Source organism: Macaca fascicularis, chromosome 12 (genome assembly GCF_037993035.2).
Source record: "Macaca fascicularis isolate 582-1 chromosome 12, T2T-MFA8v1.1".
NCBI lineage: Eukaryota > Metazoa > Chordata > Mammalia > Primates > Cercopithecidae > Macaca > Macaca fascicularis.
This window is the reverse complement of record NC_088386.1, coordinates 99,066,769-99,088,629: the sequence shown is the minus strand read 5'-3', so window position 1 is coordinate 99,088,629 and position 21,861 is coordinate 99,066,769. Positions and strand designations below refer to the sequence as shown.

The following is a 21,861-nucleotide window of genomic DNA, read 5'->3' as shown; positions in this document are numbered from 1 at the left end:
TAATTTTTTTGAGACAGAGTCTTGCTCTGTTGTCCAGGCTGAAGTGCAGTGGCACAATCTCAGCTCACTGCAACCTCTGTCTCTTGGGTTCAAGCAATTCTCCTGCCTCAGTCTCTTGAGTAGCTTGGATTACAGGTGCCCACTACCATGCCTGGCTAATTTTTGTATTTTTATTTTTATTTATTTTTATTTTTTTGAGATGGAGTCTTGCTCTGTCGCCCAGGCTGGAGTGCAGTGGCGTGATCTCGGCTCACTGCAAGCTCCACCTCCCGGGTTCACACCATTCTCCTGCCTCAGCCTCCTGAGTAGCTGGGACTACAGGCACCTGCCACCATGCCTGGCTAATTTTTTTGTATGTTCAGTACAGAAGGGGTTTCACCGTGTTAGCGAGGATGGTCTTGATCGCCTCACCTTGTGATCCACCCGCCTCAGTCTCCCAAAGTGCTGGGATTACAGGCATGAGCCACCATGTCCAGCCAGTTTTTGTATTTTTAGTAGAGACAGGGTTTTGCCATGTTGGCCAGGCTAGTCTTGAACTCCTGACCTCAGGTGATCCGCCTGCCTCAGCCTCCCAAGTTCTGGGATTACAGGCGTGAGCCACTGTGCCCAGCCATGAATGTGATTTAACTAGAAAAAAATATAAGGAAACAAACAGGACAACTCAATGTAAGGGAAACACCACTTTAAGTTAGAACATAACTTTTGGAGATTAAGACATATAGGTCTTATTTTTAAATAATAAGGTAGAATAAAATTACAAGGAAGTCTGTTATTCCTAATGTAATTGCATTTTTATAACTGATATTATGGAAATTAAGTTTTGTATTTAAACCAATATAAATTCAGGACATAACTTAAAAATAAGGGAAGGTTGTGGGGGGAGGGAATGGAGGGAGGAAGGAAGGAAGAAGAGATAATCTGGATCTCAAAACATTACTTTCAGGGCTAGGTGGCCTATAATCCCAGCACTTTGGGAGGGTGAGGCGGGTGGATCACTTGAGGTCAAGAATTTGAGACCAGCATGGTCAACATGGTGAAACCCGATTTCTACTAAAAACAAAAATTAGCCAGAGAATCCCTTGAGCCTGAGAGGCAGAGGTTGCAGTGAGTGGGGATTGCGCCACTGCACTGCAGCCTGGGTGACAGAGCAAGACTCTGTCTCAAAAAAAATAAAAAAATATTTCTTTCAGAATAATATGAATCAATTAATCCAGTTTTTTTTTCCTGGCAATAAGGTACCTGGTATAGCTGTTTTGCTTTAAATATTTATTTACTTACTTTGGATTTGTCACAGTTTGATCCTTGATGAATGTAAAGTAATTAGAAATGTTTCTGTCATAAGGCAACCATCCATGGGTTCCAATAACAGAATTCATGCTTATTGTTATCTGGAAAAGAACATATGAAGACTCAAATTAAATGAAATATTAAGGAAAGCAGCCCAGAATAACCAGATGCTCACATGACATTGGCATTTATCACTTAGGGAATACTGTGAGACTGTGTACTTCAAACATGAAACGCATTAGGAACATCTTAAGATAATTCAAACAGAAAAAGTTCTTTGCTTATCTTTTATTTTCACTCCGTTGCCCAGGCTGGAGTGCAGTGACATGATCTCAGCTCACTGCAACCTTCAGGCATGTGCCACCATGCCTGGCTAATTTTTGTATTCTTTGTAGAGACATGGTTTCACCATGTTGCCCAAGCTAGTCTCCAACTCCTGGGCTTAAGTGAGCCTCCCACCTCGGCCTCCCAAAGTGTTGGGATGACAGGCATGAACCACCACATCTGGCCTTATTTATATGGCCTTATTTGTAAGAAAACTTGACTTTTTTTTTTTTTTTTTTTTTTTTTTTGAGATAGAGTCTTGCTCTATTACCCAGGCTGGAGTGCAGTGGCATGATCTCAGCTCACTACAACCTCCTGGGCACAAGCAATCCTCTGACCTCACCCTCCTGAGTAGCTGGGACCACAGGCATGCACCACCATGCCTGGCTAATTTTTTGTATTTTGGTGGAGATGGGGTTTCGCCATGTTGCCCAGGCTGGTCTCAAACTCCTAAGCTCAAGCAATCCACCCACAGCCTCCCAAATTCTGGGATTACAGATGTGAGCCACTGCGCTCAGCCCAATTTATCTTTCTTTAGGAATATTATTTTTTCTCATGATTTCTCAAAGTTTATTAGCAGTTATTAGCTGGCAGGTAGAAGAAATTCAGGGACCAGTCTTACCATAAAAATGTAATATATATCATTTAGAACATAAATCAGAAGCAGAATTTACAATGAATTGTTAAGGTCTCCCTGTAGTGACAGTCATAGTGAGTAAGTTCTCTTCTCTTCAAAATGAAAAGCCTTTATCTTCTTGATTATAAAAGTTAACAAGTTACCCCACACAAAGGAAATTCTGGTAACTTTAAAAAACGCAGGCACTTTGTAAGGCTCAGGTGGGAGGATCACTTGAGCTCAGGAGTTTGAGACCAGCCTGGACAACATGGCAAAACCTGATCTCTACAAAAAATACAAAAATTATCTGGCCATGGTGGTGTGTACCTGTAGTCCCAGTTACTCAGGAGGCTGGGGTGGAAGGGTCACCTGAGCCCAGGAGGTCAATGCTGCAGTGAGCTGTGATCGGCACTCCAGCCTGCGTGACAGGGTGAGACTCTGTCTCAAAAACAAAACAAAACAAAACAAAACAAATATATATATATATATATTTATACATATGTATTACAATTGATATTCACAATATTGCCACTGCTCAAAAAGTACTATTACTATTTTTGTATATCTTTTTATTTTTATTTTTGTTTTACTTAGGAGTCTCACTCTTGTCATGTAGGTTGGAGTGCAGTGGCGCGATCTTGGCTCACTGCAACCTCCACCTCCTGGATTCAAATGATTCTCCTGCCTCAGCCTCCCAAGTAGCTGGAATTACAGGCGCCTGTCTCCACGCCTCTCTAATTTTTTGTATTTTTAGTAGAGACAGAGTTTCACCATGTTGCCCAAACTGGTCTTGAACCTTTGACCTCAACTGATCCGCCCGCCTTGGCCTCCCAAAGTGCTGGGATTACAGGCGTGGGCCACTGTTCCCAGCCTATTTTTGTATATCTTTTTAGATTTTATTTTCTGAGCAAATGTTGCCCAGGCTAGTCTTGAACTCCTGGGCTCAAGCAATCTGCTTGTTTCAGCCTCCCAAAGCACTGGGATTACAGGCATGAACCACCGTGCATAGCCAAAAAGTGTCTTTTAAAAAATATTTATTTCCTCTTTTTTTTTTTTTCTTCTAAGTTGTAATGAATATAGACATGGCAGTGTAAAAAAGGTAAAAATCAACTTACCAGTAACTCAGGGCTGCCTTGAGACATAAAAGAACGATACTGATTTTTGGGGACGGTGGCCTTTAATAGTGGAATACCATCACTAATCCCCTGTAAAATAAAAGAGGTTTAGTGGCTGGTTCTGCTCATCTTTATTAGGTACAAATTACTGAAAACCATTTCTTTAAATAAGGATGAATCCTGTGATACATCATTTTACTCTCTTGAAACATCTAATCAATTAATTTAAAATGAAGGAAAGGAATTATATACCATGTATAGGTGGCATACTTGAAACTTCTGAAACCCATCACCTTATATTCAACTACACTGCTTTTAAAAAGAGACATAGATTTCAAAGAGCAGCAATAATTTAAAACAGCCAATGATTTAGGATCTATCCTAAGTTATACTGACATAAATATAAAGCAGAAAATATGGATCACATAAGATAAGCCAAATGAGAAAACTGGTCATAATTTATAGAAATTTCCTTTTGGGTCTAACTTTCAAAAAACATATCTAATCCATTAACTGGGATACTTCCTGAAAGCCACAGTAGGACCAGAAAATAAAGACAGCACTCAGAAAACATCTGCCATTATCTTATAACGATGTGAAAGAGAACAATAATTTGAACTCAGTTCCTTGACGTGACAATAGTTCACAAGTGATATCTAATATTTACTAGGTAAATGATAACATTATTGGGTATGCGCTATGTATCAGGTGTTGTTCTAAGAACTTAATAGGAAGTAAGTAACAAATTATAAAATTCATTATAATTTATAGAATTATAAAAAGTTGGTGATTATCTTTTCTCTTCATGTTGTGAATTAATCCAGAGAAGAATGACTTGCATTTGAACAAGGCAAAATGAAAATGGTGCCTGAAAAAAACCCATTTATTAAGCCCTTGTTTTCACTACTACCTCTACTTTCTTCACAATTTGAACACCTAGGAGATGACCTACAAAAGGCCTTCTCTTTTCATATTAATATATGGGGAAATACCTCTTACGAGAATGAAAAGGGATTAACAAGTTATTGGTACCTAAGGAAATCAATTGTGTTCTTTATACTGATCCAGATACTGAATGTGTCCTGGAGAAAGCTACTATGTGACATGGTGGGTACAGAGAAGGGCAAATGTGTTGCTGCACCTGCAGATGGAACTTGGAATGTACTATATTACAACAAAAGTCAAAAATGATTAGATAAGATGAAAATAGTTCTATTGGCATTATAGAATATAGTATTGCATGTCCATCAGATTATGGATCAAATAGGGTCTCATGTGTTGTTTTACATGCAGTAAAGAGTTAACAGAGCAGTCCTGAGACTGCCATCATTATTATAGAAAGGCCTACTTGCAAGACTGGCCTTTGGTTGGCATCTGGGACTTGGCTGGCGAACAGTTCCTCCTTACACTGATATAAAACTTTCCCTCAATGACAAGGGTGGCTCACTACACCTAGACTGTTTGTGCAAATAGTATGGTTTATGCTAAACACTTGTTTTTCTTCTGGAGTCTGGAATTTTGGTATGTGCCAGGCAGAGGGGTGTATATGCGACCAGCCTCCAATAAAAACCTTGGGCACTGGGTCTCTAATGAGCTTCTGTGATGACAAAAAATGTGTTTCCACATTTCATTACTGAAAGAATTAAGTAGGTCTTATGTGACTTCACTAGGAGAGGTCTCTTGAACACTTGTGCCTGGCTTCCCCTGTACATCACACCATGTGCCTTTTCCCTTTGCTGATGTTGCTTTGTATCCTTTCACTGTAATAAATCTTAGCCACGAGTACATCTACTTGTTGAATTCTGTGAGTCTTTCTGGCAAATCACTGAACCTGGGGATAGTCTTGGAGACTCCCAACATATCCTGGGAATTGGTTACAATTTCTGAGCATTGTTTTTATGTGTTCTGAGTTCTACGCACCTAACTCAGATACTTCTGGAAATAACCAAGTTTGCAGAACTTGTATTGCAACCCTAAATAACTATTTCAGTAAACATGGATTTAGGAAAAGAGTGACAGATGAATTTTGAAATGCTTTCACAAACACGTGAAAGCATTTCCATACCAAAATGTAGTGGTGTACCACATAAAAACGTTTAATTCTTATATCAATTAAAAAATACAGTGATGCTTACAATACTGTTCATTTGAGTAAAATTTATTACAAAACTTTAACTTTTTTTTTTTTTTGAGACACAGTATTTTATTTTTTTTGAGACAGAGTCTCGCTCTGAGTGCAGTGGCATGATCTTGGCTCACTGCAAGCTCCGCCTCCCGGGTTCACGCCATTCTCCTGCCTCAGCCTCCTGAGTAGCCGGGACTACAGGCGCCCACCACCACGCCCGGCTAATTTTTTGTATTTTTTAGTAGAGACGGGGTTTCACCATGTTAGCTAGGATGGTCTTGATCTCCTGACCTTGTGATCCACCCGTCTCGGCCTCCCAAAGTGCTGGGATTACAGGCGTGAGCCACCATGCCCGGCCAAAGCTTTAACTGTTATAAAACTCATAAACATTTTTTATACTACATTATCAAAAAATAGAATTTTTTGATAATTGATTTTCCCATGGTTATTGAATCTGAGAAACATGCTGCAGTGATACTGTAATGCAGGGTTTTACAAACTACAACCTGTGGGACAAAGCCAGCCCACCACCTGTTTTGTAGGCGGTGGGTGAGCTAAGAATGGGTTTTATATTTTTAGATGATTACATTTTAAGTGGTTATATATGTACCTACAGAATATCTTTGAGTTTGCCTTTTGGCCTGCAAAGCCCAAAATATTTACCAGTTAGACCTATCTCACTGCTGCACACTTTTCAAATAAGTTATTATTTGACAGAAGAAAAAGTTTCCCAACCTCTGCTGTATTGCAGAGACTGTTCAATGTATATCTTCAAACTTACTAACTTTTTATTTTCAATTTTCTTTTTGTGAAGGCTCAATGCTATCTGTCCTAACCAAATTCACAGGTATGAATGCATTTTATAATCACATTCTGAATTACTGCAAGTAATTTAATATGTACATTTAAACATTTGAATTTTTTACTTAAACTCTTTCAATTACACCATCAACTACTCTTGTTTTACTAGACTACTCATTCTATCAATTAACAATGTGACTTATTAGGATCTATTTTATATATGAGCAGACATTATAATTAAGAGCTATTAAAATATTATCTCTATCTACATATCATCTTGATTGTCACAAGAAGCATTTTAAATCAAATTATTTATTCTTCTTTGTCAGGAAAATGTGAAGTAGATGAAAGAAAGCCAAGAAAAACAGTTCAGATTACCACTCAGCAGCAAACAAAAACTTCCAATAAAAATGTTTTAAAAATCCAACAATAGATTATTACTGTAAAATTTACTATCTTAAATTAAATACTATAATCCTTACTTCCCATTAAATAATAAAAAGACTTTAAAATGTGCAGAATTTAGAGAAAACTCTTTTTGATATTACCAAGTTAGATATTACCTCTATAAAAAATGACTTGAGTTCAGGAAGGTGTTGAAACAGGTTTAGGGTTGAAGTGTCTATTTTGGTCGGCTTCTGCACTGCTTCTTCTGCTGATAATCTTGGAGGGTGTGGTTCCTTCAAAATAATTTTAAGGAAAAAACAATTCCATATCTATATTATTAATCTGTCACTATGTTCCTTCATATACACTAGGCTCTAGCTACAATATATTACATACCATGCATTGTTGACAATTCTAAGTGTTGGCTCAGACTAGTCTCTTAGCAGAGTTACTACTTTCTTCATTTCTTTGGAAATCCCACTCCTACTTTAAAGTTTTTCTTACTGATATCTCTCCTAAATTTTTAAGTCAGAATGTATTATTCTCTTTTATTATTTTTCCTTGGCAAATAATTTATATTTTAATTATAACTTATTTCTTTCTATGTTGGATTACATATAGTTGTTTATGGTCTGTCTTCCCCAACTAGATTATAAGTGCCTTAAAGCTAGAGAAGCCTTATTCATTTTTGGATTTCCATACTAGACCAGTATCCTACACATGTTAGATGCTTGGTAAAATTAAATGTAGTATTCAAAATTCAGAATGTATAATTTGGATGAATCTTTAATTCCTTGACAAGATCAAAATGTCAACACTGGTCAGGTGTGGTGGCTCACACCTGAAATGCTAGCATTTTGGGAGGCTGAGGTGGGCGGATCACTTGAGGTCAGAAGTTCAAGGCCATACTAGCTAACATGGTGAAACCCTGTCTCTACTAAAAATACAAAAATTGGTCAGGCATAGTGGTGTGCACCTATCGTTCCAGCTACTTGAGAGGCTGAGGTAGGAGAATCGCTTGAACCCACAAGATGGAAGTTGCAGTGAGCTGAGATCATGCCACTGCACTCCAGCCTGGGTGACAGTGAGACTCCATCTCAAAAAAAAAAAAAAAAAAGTCAATACTATCAGAATCAAATTATAGGTACTGCTGCATACTTTTCAAGTAAATTATTATTCTTCCTCAACTTTCATGTCAGAAACACAGAACAGTATCACCTATATAAATATGACATAAATGGCAAGTAAAATGAATATTTCAAAGGCACAGTTAAAAGGCAAAACAGAATTCTCTCTAAAGTAAATTCTTGCATCTCTACAACAAAATATTGATTATAGGCAATAGATGTGAAAGCTGTAAGTACGAAAATATTTAGCTTTTAGACCAGGCATGGTGGCTCACACTTGTAATCCCAGGACTTTGGGAGGCTGAGGCAGGCAGATCACCTGAGGTCAGGAGTTAGAGACCAGCCTGCCCAACAAGGCGAAACCCCATCTCTCCTAAAAATTAGCCAGGTGTGGTGGCGGGCGCCTATAATCCCAGCTACTTGGGAGGCTGAGGCAGGAGAATCGCTTGAACCCAGGAGGTGGAGGTTGGAGTGAGCCGAGATCGCGCCATTGCACTCCAGCCCAGGCAACAAGAGCAAAACTCCGTCTCAAAAAAAAAAAAAAAAAAAAAAAATTAGCTTTTAATAGATATTATTCATTTTATTTCAAATCAAATAATGATTTTTGTATCATTTTTATGACAATAAAAACTAACAGCACCACTTGTAAAACAAAAAGGAAAGTAAAACAGGTGTGAAAATATGATAGCATCTATTTCAAAGCCCTTTGAAACATTCTGTTTTAGTCTGTTACTTTTGCCTTCTGACTGTACCAGAAGGTAAGGGATAAAGCATTGACTTCATATATGACTATTCTGTAAAAACCAATGTTGGAGGTTCCAAGCAAACCATTGCTAAGGAACAGTAACAATTACAAAGTTTAGCCCAATTACTGTATTGACAGAAGGACACCTATAAGTTAGAGCTTAGATATACTACTGTTGTAATAGCTGTGGTGATTTCAGTTCAATACTGTATTCAAGAGAGATACAAAGATGATTAAGAGAAAGTTGCTGCCTTTAATGTATTTATAATGTACTGAGGCAAATGGATAAATATACAACCTAAGGCAGAAAGTATCATAATTAGGTAGCAAATAAAGGCCCATAAGAACATTTTAAGAGATCTAGTTTAACAGGGGGCTTACAGCTACTAATTCAGAGGAAACATGGCATGCGAGAAAGGCTCTGGAGTTAGATGGTCAGGCATATAATCCTAGTCACTTTCTTGTTGTGTAAACTTAGAAAAAAGTATTTAGTTTCTCAAAGGCATTATAGGCTAGGTATTACTTTCTGTGAGGCTTGGCTTTATCTCCTGAAAAATGAGGATAACTGAATTTTTACTATGAAGATTAGGTGAAGATTAGGTAAAGTACCTAACAAACACAGTGATTGCTTAAGAACAAATCTAGTTAATACATTTTTTTTAATGTATTCCACATCACTAAATTCATATACTGAAAAAGATCAAGACATCTTTGAAAACTAACATTAGATTAATTTCCATGAATCCAAATCTGTGTGTTATCAGGAAGATGATTTAATTTCAGATACTAGTATGGGGAAAGAAATATATGTAGTATTTTTAATAATTTGATTCTACATTTTAAATATTCTATAATTCGATTCTTAGGACTGGGTTTGGGCTCTGGAAAGTAAGTGCCTTTTTGGGCAGATGTGAGCTATTAGAAGTTTTACATGTGGAATGAGTCCCAATATGAGGACAGTTTTAATGGCATACCCTAATTGGTACTCAGTTTTTCCTCTTGGAAATAATAAAAGACTTTCAGAGCAAATAGAAATCTTTCTGTAACTGAGAGTAATTGGCTATACATATGGATCTTGACTGCAATATTTTGTTATATACTTAAATCTACTTCTTAAGTTGACTTAAATCTACTTCTTAAGTTGTCGATAACACATATGACTTACCTTTAATAATTGACAAGGTGTTTGCCCAAAATTATTAATCATCCCTTCTAAGGCTTTTCTTTCTTTCTCATCTGTTAAGGCATCCAGATCCACAGCTCCTAAAACCAGGAGAAGAAGTCAACTTACTACAGAGTGAAAATAAATCAGCAAGCCACATCACTGATTAATGTATCAGGCTCACTGGTGTGTGTGTGTGTGTGTGTGTGTATACACACACACACATATATATATATATATATATATATATATATACACACATACACACATTTTTTTTTTTGAGACAGTCTTGCTGTGTTGCCCAGGCTGGAGTGCAGTGGTATGCTCTTGACTCACTGCAACCTCCACCGCCTGGGTTCAAGCGATTCTCCTGCATCAGCCTCCTGAGTAGCTGGGACTACAGGTGCATGCCACCACGCCCAGCTAATTTTTGTATTTTTAGTAGAGATTGGGTTTCACTATGTTGACCAGACTGGTCTTGAACTTCTGACCTCATGTGATCTGCCTGCCCCAGCCTCCCAAAGTGCTGGGATTACAGGCGTGACCTACCACCCCAGCCTCACTGGTACAGTTTCAATAAAATATTATTCTATTCTTCAATTTATAACATTGTGAAAAGGTAATTTTAAAAAATCAGCAACTCATCAAACATTAAATATATGTAAAAATTAGCTAAAATATTTTAAGCAATTGAAAGTTAAATGATATTCTATGAAGGTTTCTACTGGGGGAGGGGTGGTGGGTCATGCCTGTAATCCCAGCACTTTGTGAGGCTGAGGCGGGAGGATTGCTTGAGACCTGGAGTTTGAAACCAGCCTGGGCAACAAAGTGAGACTTCATCTCTCTAAAATAGCTGGGTGTGGTGGTAAGGCAGGAGGGACTGGTTGACCCCAGGAGTTCCAGGTTGCAGTCAAGTATGATTATGCCACTGCACTCTAGCCTGGGTGAAAGAGCAAGACCCTGTCACAAAATAAAAAAAAAATATATAAAATATAAGTTTCTTTTGCAAAAATACGAACTATACTCAGAGTATACCTAATTGTTTTGGTCATAATAGCCAAACTCAAACAAGAGTAATAACTACACAAAAATACTGCTTTAAGTTATTGCTTGAAACAAAGGTTTCGAAAGGTAATATTCTGGTTAACTGATTATACTCAGCCACATCTAATATGGATTGTTACATGACTAGTAATTGGCTAAACTAGGTAAGTCCAAGCTTCTAACAGCCATGCAATACTTTCTCCTTACAAACCTATTACCTGAATGGATACGGCATGGCAAAAATATGCTCATTTACCAAAAGTCTCTCACTGTATTCACATTCACATAACTTCACAGTATTCACCATCTTTAGAACTATTAGTCTACTTAAGGATTAGTAAAGAACTACTTTTTAAAAATCATTTTAAGGCCATCAGAAAATACTCTTGATTCTGAGCAAAATAATGTCATCGTATGTATCATTTGAAGAATTTGTTATTTGTAATTTCAAAGGCCTTGTTTCAAAATCTGCTACTGTTTAATACTGAATATTTAATGTTTGACTCAACTGAATAGGACAAATATGTTAGAGATCAAAAACTTTTATGATGTTAATAAGTGACATTTATAACTAGACTGGCATATACACACTTAACTACTATTACAAAAACAGCAGCAGTCTGTTAATCTTTCAAGTAAAAAGACGTTTTGAAAATGTAGTCTTTCTCATATTAAATAGGCCCAAAATAACTGTAAACATATATTAAACAATAGTTTCTATCACGGTAAAGCAAGAGAAAAAGTGTATAGATTTATACCTTCGTAACTACAATAATAGAAAACGTTGAGTGCCTCTACTGCAGCTGGTCCCCTCTGTTTATAGCCAAAGATCAGATCTATCCATTCATGAAGATGAGCTGAAACATATTCAGACTCCTAGGAAAAGAACAAATTTAATAATTAATATAGAGATATCTTCCAACTGCAATGTAAATTCGATTCTTTAAAAAAGTAAGAACAAATGAAACATTTCCACACACAAATCTTTCTGGTGGCAAAATAAAATTATCTCGAAATAATGGCAAACATTTATTCAATATCTACTACATATATTAACTATTCCTATCTACTATAATGTAGATATATTTATTAATATTAATACATGCATTTCCTAATAGGCAAATAAAATACAAATATGCTTATAACAGCCCAAAAATAATAACAAAAGAGCTAAAAGACAGCTATGGAATGCATCTCTGTGGTAAAATTTCCATTGAAATAGTTGTCTAGAAATTCAATTCAAGAAAAAAAAAAAGATCAATTTAAGGAAACAATGAAACCACACTTAGGTGGACAAAATGGCTGCAAATCATTCTCTCCCTCACAGTAACCACTTACTAAGAGGAGGACAGGGTGGCAGGTAGAGACCTCCTGGAAATTACTAGTGATAACTTGAAAGACAGTGAGGAAATTGTTATTGGAGACAGGAGAAAACGGGACTCATGTTTTAGTTATATGAAAGAAAGAATGAACTCATGAATTTGGGTGTACAGACTTCCAAACAGAACATTTTAAGTACCATTTGGCTTCCTTCAGGTGCCTATGGTAAAGTATGAGAGGAGTAAGATGGGTTAAAAAGTGAACTATTTGATTTTTTTGTGGGGGGGGGGGGGACGGAATCTCTTGCTCTGTCACCCAGGTTGGAGTGCAGTGGCGTGATCTTGGCTCACTGCAACCTCCGCCTCCCAGAGGTTCAAGAGATTCTACTGCCTCAGCCTCCTAAGTAAGTTGGGATTACAGGTGCCTGCTACCACACCCAGCTAATTTTTTGTATTTTCAGTAGAGATGGGGTTTTAACATGTTGGCCAGACTGATCTCGAACTCCTGACCTCAGGTGATCCACCTGCCTTGGCCTCCCGAAGTGCTGGGATTACAGGTGTGGGCCACCACGCCCAGCCAAAAGTGAACTATTTGATTTTTAAGCACAATTTAAAGAAAATATAAAAAAGCCAGATATTGCTGGATTCAAAAATAAAACCATTGCAAGAGCCAGGCATGGTGGCTCATGTCTGTTATCCCAGCACTTTGGGAGGGCAAAGCAGGTGGATCGCTTGAGCCCAGAAGTTCCAGACCAGCCTGGGCAACATGGCGAAACCCCCCTTCTGCTACAAAAAACTAGCTGGGAATGGTGGTATGCACCTATAGTCCCAGCTACTCAGGAGGCTGAGGTGGGAGGATCACTTGAGCCCAGGAGGACATGGCTGAAGTGAGTTGTGATAATGTCACTGCACTCCAGCCGGGGGACATTTCTCAGTGCCAGGATCTCTAGAGGGCAAAGACTCTCGAAATGAGAAACTGCCTAAGGCAACTATCAAATCAGAATGTCACCGGTAAAATATGGTCTTGGATAAAAGTTTAGTTCAAGTGTTTGGCTGTAAAATAATCTGTTGGAACCTCAGAAAGATTTAAGGTTGTACCCCACAGACCCACTCAACTAGAAAATAGAGTGTCTAAGAATCTTAAGAGCATTTTTCCATAGTAGCCGCCCATCCAACCCAAAGTAGAGAAGGGACTGTTTTGTAAAGTAATGTTGAATGGCTTTTGTCCAATAGACCTGACACATAAGAAACCTATAAGGTTTTAAATGGAATTAGACTAGTTTAGAGTAAAAGAGAGAAACTGCTTAAAAAAGAAGAGAGATCTTTGGCTTTCAATTCACTGTGGTTAGGAAAGAGGCTGACAAAAACACTCATGTAAACGAAGTTTTGTTTTTGCTTTTGTTTTAAATGGAATAAAAAGAATGACTTAGTGAGAGGCCAAAGCTCAAAGGTAGAACCAAGAGCCACTGAGCACCCCTCTCAGGAAACAGGACTGGACCCTAATAGAAGATCTGAAAGCGTGTCCTTACTGGAATTCTGAATTGCTATAAACCAGTATTTGTATTTGTGACTGCTAGAAGCCTCCTGTTTTCCTCCTCCTTTTGAATGGGAGTGTCTGTTAAAAGTTCTCTTATCCTTTCATACCACTGTTGTTACATGGGGGCAGATAACTTGCCTCTTTAGTTCAGGCTTCAGATCCAAGAGGAGCCACATCTGAGTAATTTCATCCACACACAGACTTGACTTAGATAATGAGATCCTGAATTTTAGGCCTCAAGCCTTAATGTGGAATAGCAAACTACTGTCTGTGGGTCAAATCTGAGTTGCTGCCAGATTTGTAGATTAGTAGTAGAACACAGCCACATCCATTTGTTTTTGCAGTACAACGGCAGAACTGAGTAGCTGCAACATAGATCTTATGACCAACGAAGGCAAAAAATTTACTATCTGTCCCTTTACAGAAACAATTTGCCAATTCCTTCCTTAATGAGATGAGGGTTTTAGGGGAAGGGTGTCTTGAGAGGAAGTGAATATATTTTGCATGTAGGAGTAAAATAATTTTTGACCAGAGGGCAGAATATATGTTGATTAAAGATAGCTACAAATTCTTGCCAGGTGTGGTGGCTCATGCTTGTAATCCCAGCACTATGGGAGGCCAAGGCATGTGGATCACGAGGTCAGGAGACTGAGACCATCCTGGCCAACACGGTGAAACCCAATCTCTACTAAAAATACAAAAAATTAGCCAGGCGTGGTGGTGGGCACCTGTAGCCCCAGCTACTCGGGAGGCTGAGGCAGGAGAATGGCATGAATCTGGGACACGGAGCTTGCAGTGAGCTGAGATCATGCCACTGCACTCCAGCCTGGGCGACAGAGTGAGACCCTGTCTCAGAACAACAACAACAACAACAACAACAAAAATATAGCTACAAATTCTTTCTCACTCTTAGCATTGAGAGACGGAGCTCAATTTCCCTCCTCTTCAATCTGGCATTGATACTGTTACTGTTTAAACATTATAAAGTGGCAGAAGTGATGCTATGAAGAAATAGTGGAAGTTTCCACTTTTGGAGAGCACTTAGCTGCCAGGTGAGGAGTCTCACTACCCAGCTGGAGAGGAGATATCCTGAGATTACATGGAGAGGCAGAAAAGCTAGCATCCTACTGTTTCAATGCAGCCTTCAGATGACTCCAATCCCAGCTGCCACATGACTGTAACTAACTGCATGAACACTTCAAGCAAGAGCAGAATTCCTCAGTTGAGGCCAGCTAACCCACTAAACTGTGGGAGATGATGATAAAATGGCTATACTTTTTTTTTTTTTTTAATTGTTATACTTTAAGTTCTGGGATACACGTGCAGAACATGCAGGTTTGTTATGTAGGTATACATGTGCCATGGTGGTTTGCTGCACCCAACAACCCGTCATCTACATTAGGTATTTCTCCTAACGCTATCCTTCCCCTAAAATGGCTATACTTTTAAGCCACTGAATTCTGGAACAGTTTGTTACTCAGTAATACATAACTGAAATATATAATTCTAATATCTTATTAATAGGGTTGTGAAAGATGTATGGATAAAAATGGAGTCCCTTATGCCAAAACCTAACAAAATCTAGTGGAGAGGCCATAAAGGAGGGGCTCTTATGCATACATGCCTATAATAAAGACTATCACAAAGACACTCTGAAAACCACAACCATACACCAAGAATACTTCTGCGAGGATGTCTGCCCAGCAACTGCCTGTTCAACCTTGGAATAATGCCATCCTTGTTATTAATCCTTGTGGTCAAGGATAATTGTTTCAAAACAACTTATGTAACCTTCCTCATTCTACCTTTAAAAACCTTTGCCTTCCTGGGTACATCTCTGGCCCCTAATGGTTCACCAGGGCACAAGTATTATCAGACTGCAGTTCATCATTCATTCCCAAATAAGTCTTTTTTTTTTTTTTTTTTTTTAAAGAGGCAGGGTCTTGCTATATTGCCCAGGCTGGTCTCAAACTCCTGGGCTCAAGTGATCCTCTCATTGCAGCCTCCCAAGTAGCTGGGACTACAGGTGCATACCACCCACACTTGGCTAAACTCATTTTTGCTTTTTAAAATTTTTTCTAAATTCCTTATTCATGCATAGGGTTAAGGCTTACAAATAGTATAACTGAATTCTGAATTTTATAAATATATGCTTATTTTATAAATACATAATGATAAAAAATGTTTCCAAGTACTGGCTTAATTATTTTCAGAGTCCTCCAACATTTCAGCTTAGGTAGAGAATAAAGTGGGCTACTGTGGGGAAAAGTGGAGCCATCAATATCATCTGCAAGATAGCAACACAATATCAATGTTAAACTAACCCTCACTAGTCCTTCAATTCCAAATTAGGAAATTTAACTAAAAACTAATACTTTATTATTATTATTTTTTGAGATGGAGTCTCGCTCTGTCTCCCAGGCTGGAGTCCAGTGGTGTGATCTCAGCTCACTGCAACCTCCGCCTCCTGGGTTCAAGAGATTCTCCTACCTCAGCCTCCTGAGTAGCTGGGATTACAGGCACCCGCCACCACACCCAGCTAATTTTTGTATTTTTAGTAGAGATGGGGTTTCGCCATGTTGGCCAGGCTGGTTGCAAATTCCTGACCTCAGGTGATCTGCCCGCCTTGGCCTGCCACAGTGCTGGGATTAGAGGCATGAGCCACTGTGTCCAGCCATACATTTTTTAAAGTGGCATTTAAGGTTTAGCTGCCTTTTTTTTTTTTTTTGAGACAGTCTCAAAAAAAATTGCATTCCTGTCACCTGGGCTGGAATGCAATGGCGTGATCTCAGCTCACTGCAATCTCTGCCTCGTGGGTTCAAGTGATTCTCCTGCCTCAGCCTCCTGAGTAGCTGGGATTATAGGCATGCGCCACCACGCCTGGCTAATTTTTTTATCTTTAGTTTCACCATGATGAAGTTTCACCATGTTGGCCAGGCTGATCTCTGAACTCCTGACCTCAGGTGAGGCCTTGGCCTCCTTGGTCTCCAAAAGTGCTAGGATTACAGGTGTGAGCCACTGCGCTTGGCTTAGATGCCTTTCTTTTAGAAGCTTAGTGAAATCCTTCAGAGAAAACAAAAATGTACTCATCCTTGTTAGACTTAAAATAAATGTGAAAACTGTAAAACGCCAAACCACACCAGCTTGGTGACTGGAACATTTACATATACAGCAGATGGACATTTTACAGAGCTGAAATGTTTAATATTTTGCTATATATATATATATATATATATATTTTCATGGTACTATACTACAGTCTCACTATATCAGAAGATTCATAGCCTCAAAATAAATTACCATATTGTACTTTCTAAAGTCAGCTTATATAATAAATTACAAATTAATCTAGAAAAATAATTAAGTCAGATTATCCCATCCCCTGGAAAACACATCTTTTATCTTATTATTCTGTCTAATAACTAAATGCAAAAGTCTCACCAAAGCTTTCCTATGTTTATAGATGAAATCTTCAGCTGATTTAGCCCATTTGGGGAGAATGACATCATTTACTAATTCTCTGGAAACTTGTAGACGACCCAAGTTAAATTCTAAGACATGTAAAAAGAAACTGTATCAAATCATTGTAGATTATAATAAACAAAGTAAAACAAACAATAATAAGGGCACATTCCCACGCAAAACATTTTTTTCCTTTTAAAATTCTTATCTATTGGAGTACATACCAGTTAATTTAAAAACAAAAATAACTAGTTTTAAATTAGCTATTATAATGTAAATTAGAGTAAGAATTAAGTTGTTAAGCAAGAAAAGTGGGGGAAACTATAGCTACAACCCTTATTTTAATCTGACCAAAATGAAAAATTAAGTTTTCTTCTCACTCTTAAAATAATGAGAGGGACACAGTCCCTCTAATAGTACACTTACAAAATACAGCTCCTTAAAGCTTTTTGGTGTAACTCATACCTTAAACTCACTCACTAGAACAGTTATATTTGTCTGATGAAGAATAACATATTTACATACCACTATTCTAAAAAGATACTTGCATAATAAAGATCTGCTCATATGGTCAGAACATGGCATTTTGATAAAATTTCCCCAAATATGAGGGTTTTTTTTTTTTTTTTTATACAACGTGGTGGGGTAGAAGGGGGACTGTTAACACAAAAGACCTTTAAAAAAGAAGGCCTTAAAATACCAGTGTGCTGCCTTAAAATACTAGTGTATCACAAGTTGGAGAGGAATTTAAATGTCATAAAATGACAGGATGCACAGTGCCTTTGGTTTTATGTTAAACCCATCACAGTGTAGCAGATATTATTTGTTGCCCACCTGATAGTCATTCCCCCTTTTTATTTGCTAGCAGAACCTTTATTTCATTCAAGTGTCCATCTCTGCCCTATATTTCATGCCCATTCCAGGTGACTGGTCTAGGGGTTGGTATATGACCCAGTTCTGGAGAATGAGAAGTTATGAGGAAGAGTTTTTCACTCTTAGGAAAGGACACAATGGATTAACAGCCTCACTTATTTCTAAGATATTGTTGGATCTGCCTATGATGCCTAAAACTGCGTTAGGCATTTGTGACCATAAGAGGAACTAGCCAAAGTCAAAATACTCAGAATGGCACAGTGAAAATACAGAAAAAAAGTTAGCGCTGATGATGTTAAGCTATCTGAAATTTCCATACCTCAGGAATTTTATTATGGGAAACACTAAAATTTCCTTGTTTGCACAATTTTGAGCTGGTTTTATTAAATTTTTTTCCTAAAGGCATTCTGTTTTTCTTTGTTTTTAAATTTTTTACTCTTAAAGGCATTCTAATTGATATATTTACTTTCTGCCAAACAGCTCACCTCAAAGAGGCAATGTATAGTTAGAAGTGGAGGCCATCAAGACAATGGTGCTAAAGATAGCAACTAACTCTTATATAAATTGTTAAAGAGTACCTTAAGTTCTCTATCCAAATGTAGTCTGCTCATCCCTCCTATTCTAGATACTCTGCTTTAGGATAATCCAGTCCAACAGCTGACTGAGAGTTTAGGATCAGACTCAGACAACAGATTTACCTCATTTTCTGAAAGTCACCAATTTTGACTGCCTTACTGTGACGCCCTGCCTCCAACAGCCTGTTCCAGAGTACACAAAGTGACATTAAGCCCTGGATATGTTCTCCTCAGTATGAAAAATAATTGTACTGAATAAACGAAGGGTCAAACATTAACACTACATGTTAGGGCAGGGAAAAAAGTTGGCAATAACTCTTTAACATTGTGGAACCTCCCTAAAGAACACCAATAGTAAAAATATTGCTATTTTCCTTATTTGTACTTAAAAGTAAATGTAAAACTACCTCACAGGAAAAGAATTTGGACATTTAAAAATGTATTAATATTTAACTCCATACTTCTCTACTTCAAAAACATAAATTTTCAAATATTATAGTAACTTATATCCTGTCATTTTAATTTGCCTACTCTTGCATGCTCTAAATCAGGAGTTACCAAACTTTTCCTATAAAAGGTCAAAGAATAAATATTTTTGGCTTTGTGAGTGATATCATATCTGCTGCAACTACTCAAATCTGCTGATATGCTTACTTTGAAAGTAACCTTCTTTGATACAAAAATGAATTGGCTGGCCGGGCATGGTGACTCACACCTGTAATCCAAGCATTTTGGGAGGCCGAGGTGGAAGGATCACTTGAGCCCAGGAGTTCAAGACCAGCCTGGACAACAAAGTGAGACTCCACCTCTCCAAAAATAAATGCGGGCATGGTGGTGCACACCTATAGTTCCAGCTACTCAGGAGGCTGAGCTGACAGGATTGCTTGAGCCCAGGAGGTCAAGGCTGCAGTGAGTAGTGATCACGGCACTGCATTGCAGCCTAAGGAAAAAGCGAGACCCTGTCTCAAAAAAAAAAAAAAAAAAAAAAAGAGGCATTGGCTGGCTGTGGTCCAGTGAAACTGTATATATAAAGACATGAGTTTGCCCATGGAGTTGGTTAATAGATCTGTAGTCAGCTGATGGTTAGTCTAAATACTCACCTTATCTAACTCAAACACTTTTAACCTAAGTGGTATATATAGCTGAAATAGCACATGGTCATTTTTGCTTCCCTAGTAAACACTGTACACTATAGTCTGATAAATTCTCTTAATGATTCAAATTTGACTCCTTTAGCTTAGTTCCCTATAGCACTTCCCTGGAAGGTAAGACTCATACCATTAGTTCAGCCCTGTCACTAAGTAATCCATAGACAGAATGAATCTTAAATAATCTACAGGATATTATAAAAATGTCCTGAAAGACATTTTTGAGGCTCGTCCATTGGGACCTGCTAGTCCAATTTTTAATCCCCTATTTCTTACGATTTTGATTTTCCAAAAACTCTGGGAAATAGAAGAATTCAGGAATAAGTTCTTTCACATCATATGGATTATCCATGAGAGCTTGCCAGGTTGCAGGAATAGAATGGAACTGCCGATCTGCACAGTCAAACCTGCATGTAGAAATTAAAAGAGAATGTAAATATTGAATGAAATCAACAACAAGACATGAAACAAAACTTTTAGATTCCCTTCAGGGTTCCTAATGATTAGAGGTACCGTTTTCTAAATCTTCCTCTTTAATGCCTACACACACAATTTACTCTCCTTATTATGATAATCTCATAGTTGTCAGGAACTAAATACTCTAATTTTAATCACCAGTAGCACCATAGTTGAACTAGTCGAAAACCAAATCACACTGGAGAAAAATTTCACATAAATTAAATATAATCTTAAGAGTCTTTTTAGGGCCGGGTGTGGTGGCTCACACCTATAATCCCAGCACTTTGGGAGGCCGAGGTGGGCAGATTACCTCAGGTCAGGAGTTCAAGACCAGCCTGGCCAACATGGTGAAATCCTGTCTCTATTAAAAATACAAAAATTAGCCAGGGGTGGTAGCACATACCTGTAATCCCAGCCACTCGGGAGGCTGAGCCAAGAGAATTGCTTGAGCCTGGGAGGTGGAGGTTGCAGTGAGCTGAGATCGTGCCACTGTACTCCAGCCTGGCTGACAGAGCAAGACTCTTTCTCAAAAAAAAAAAAAAAGGCATTTTGCTGAATAAAATTTATTATAGAAAGTGAATGTTATTTCAATATTTGAAAATCACAGAGTATAAATATGATTATAAACATTATAGTATCAATATACTTGGTTAATAGATCTATAGGAATGATGCTGATTTAATCACTGATATGTAAATATTTTTACAAACTCTTCTGCTTAAAACCAGAGAGTGAGTTAGGGAAATAGCTCTGTGGCTAAAGCTTTTATGTTTTACTTGCATAATCTATTGTCTTATTTTAATATTATTTTTAAATTAATTAATTTTATGTATTTACTTATTTTAGAGATGAGGGTCTCATTATGTTGCCCAGGCTGGAGTGCAGTGGCTATTCACAGGCACCATCATAATGTGCTGCAGTGTTAAAACTCCTGGCCTCAAGAGATTCTCCCACCTCAGCCTCCCAAGTAGCTGGGACTAAGAAGCCCAGGCCTGCTTCTGGCTTAATTTTATTTATTTAAATTTAATATGGGCACTGCGTCTACAGTAGGTGAATGAAGCTCAAGTGGATGTGCTGCAATTGTATTATGCTTTCCCTAATAAAATAACAGTATAAATCCCTTCTGTTTTATTTCATTTGATATTGTTCTCCTGGATTTATTAAGTATTTAATGGCCTTGAGTCTAAGGTAAGGCTATGCACAAGGAAAAAAAGTGACATTAATGACCAATTTGTCTGTTGTTTTTTACACCTGTTTAATCTTGGTTTGAGGCAGAGTTGATCTTAGCAGAATTTCGAATTTAATTATAATTTAATTATAGATATCAGATCATCTAAAACATTATAGTATATAGTATATTCAAGAAGAGGTATAGTTTTGAGATAAAATTAACATATCATATAAATTGCTTGTTTTAAGTGGATAATTCAAGGGTTTAATTCAGTATATTCATAGTTGTGCAACTATCATCACAATGAATTTTACAACATTCTCATCACTCCAAGAAGAAATGTACCTATTAGCAGTCACTGTCCATTCACCCTACTCCCACCCTTGGAGACTGCTAACGTACCTTATATCTCTATGCCTATTTTTATTTCATTTTGCCTAGTCTGACGATCTGTCTATTTTGGACGTTTCATGTAAGTCATGTAATATGTGCCCTTTTGTCTCTGGCTTATTTCACTTGGCATAGTGTTTTCAAGGTTCATCCATATTACAGCATGTATCAATACTTCATTCCTTGAATTCATT

General features: G+C 37.7%; 1 protein-coding gene across 15 annotated transcripts in view; it reads right to left on the bottom strand.

Annotated features, from left to right (window-relative positions):
* NBEAL1 (neurobeachin like 1) overlaps nucleotides 1–21,861 on the bottom strand; it is a 206,947-nt gene that overhangs the window by 19,143 nt on the left and 165,943 nt on the right. For 13 of the 15 annotated variants that reach the window (XM_065525900.2, XM_074009804.1, XM_074009801.1 and 10 more), the window contains 7 exons: nucleotides 19,924–20,054; nucleotides 17,031–17,140; nucleotides 11,492–11,609; nucleotides 9,693–9,790; nucleotides 6,832–6,948; nucleotides 3,343–3,432; nucleotides 1,279–1,388 (listed from right to left, as the gene is read on the bottom strand). In XM_065525900.2, the coding sequence (XP_065381972.1) occupies nucleotides 1,279–1,388; nucleotides 3,343–3,432; nucleotides 6,832–6,948; nucleotides 9,693–9,790; nucleotides 11,492–11,609; nucleotides 17,031–17,140; nucleotides 19,924–20,054 (774 nt within the window). Of the gene's footprint in view, nucleotides 1–1,278; nucleotides 1,389–3,342; nucleotides 3,433–6,831; nucleotides 6,949–9,692; nucleotides 9,791–11,491; nucleotides 11,610–17,030; nucleotides 17,141–19,923; nucleotides 20,055–21,861 lie in introns of those variants that run through there. The other 2 variants (XR_012421391.1, XR_006691117.2) reach the window with 2 other exon arrangements.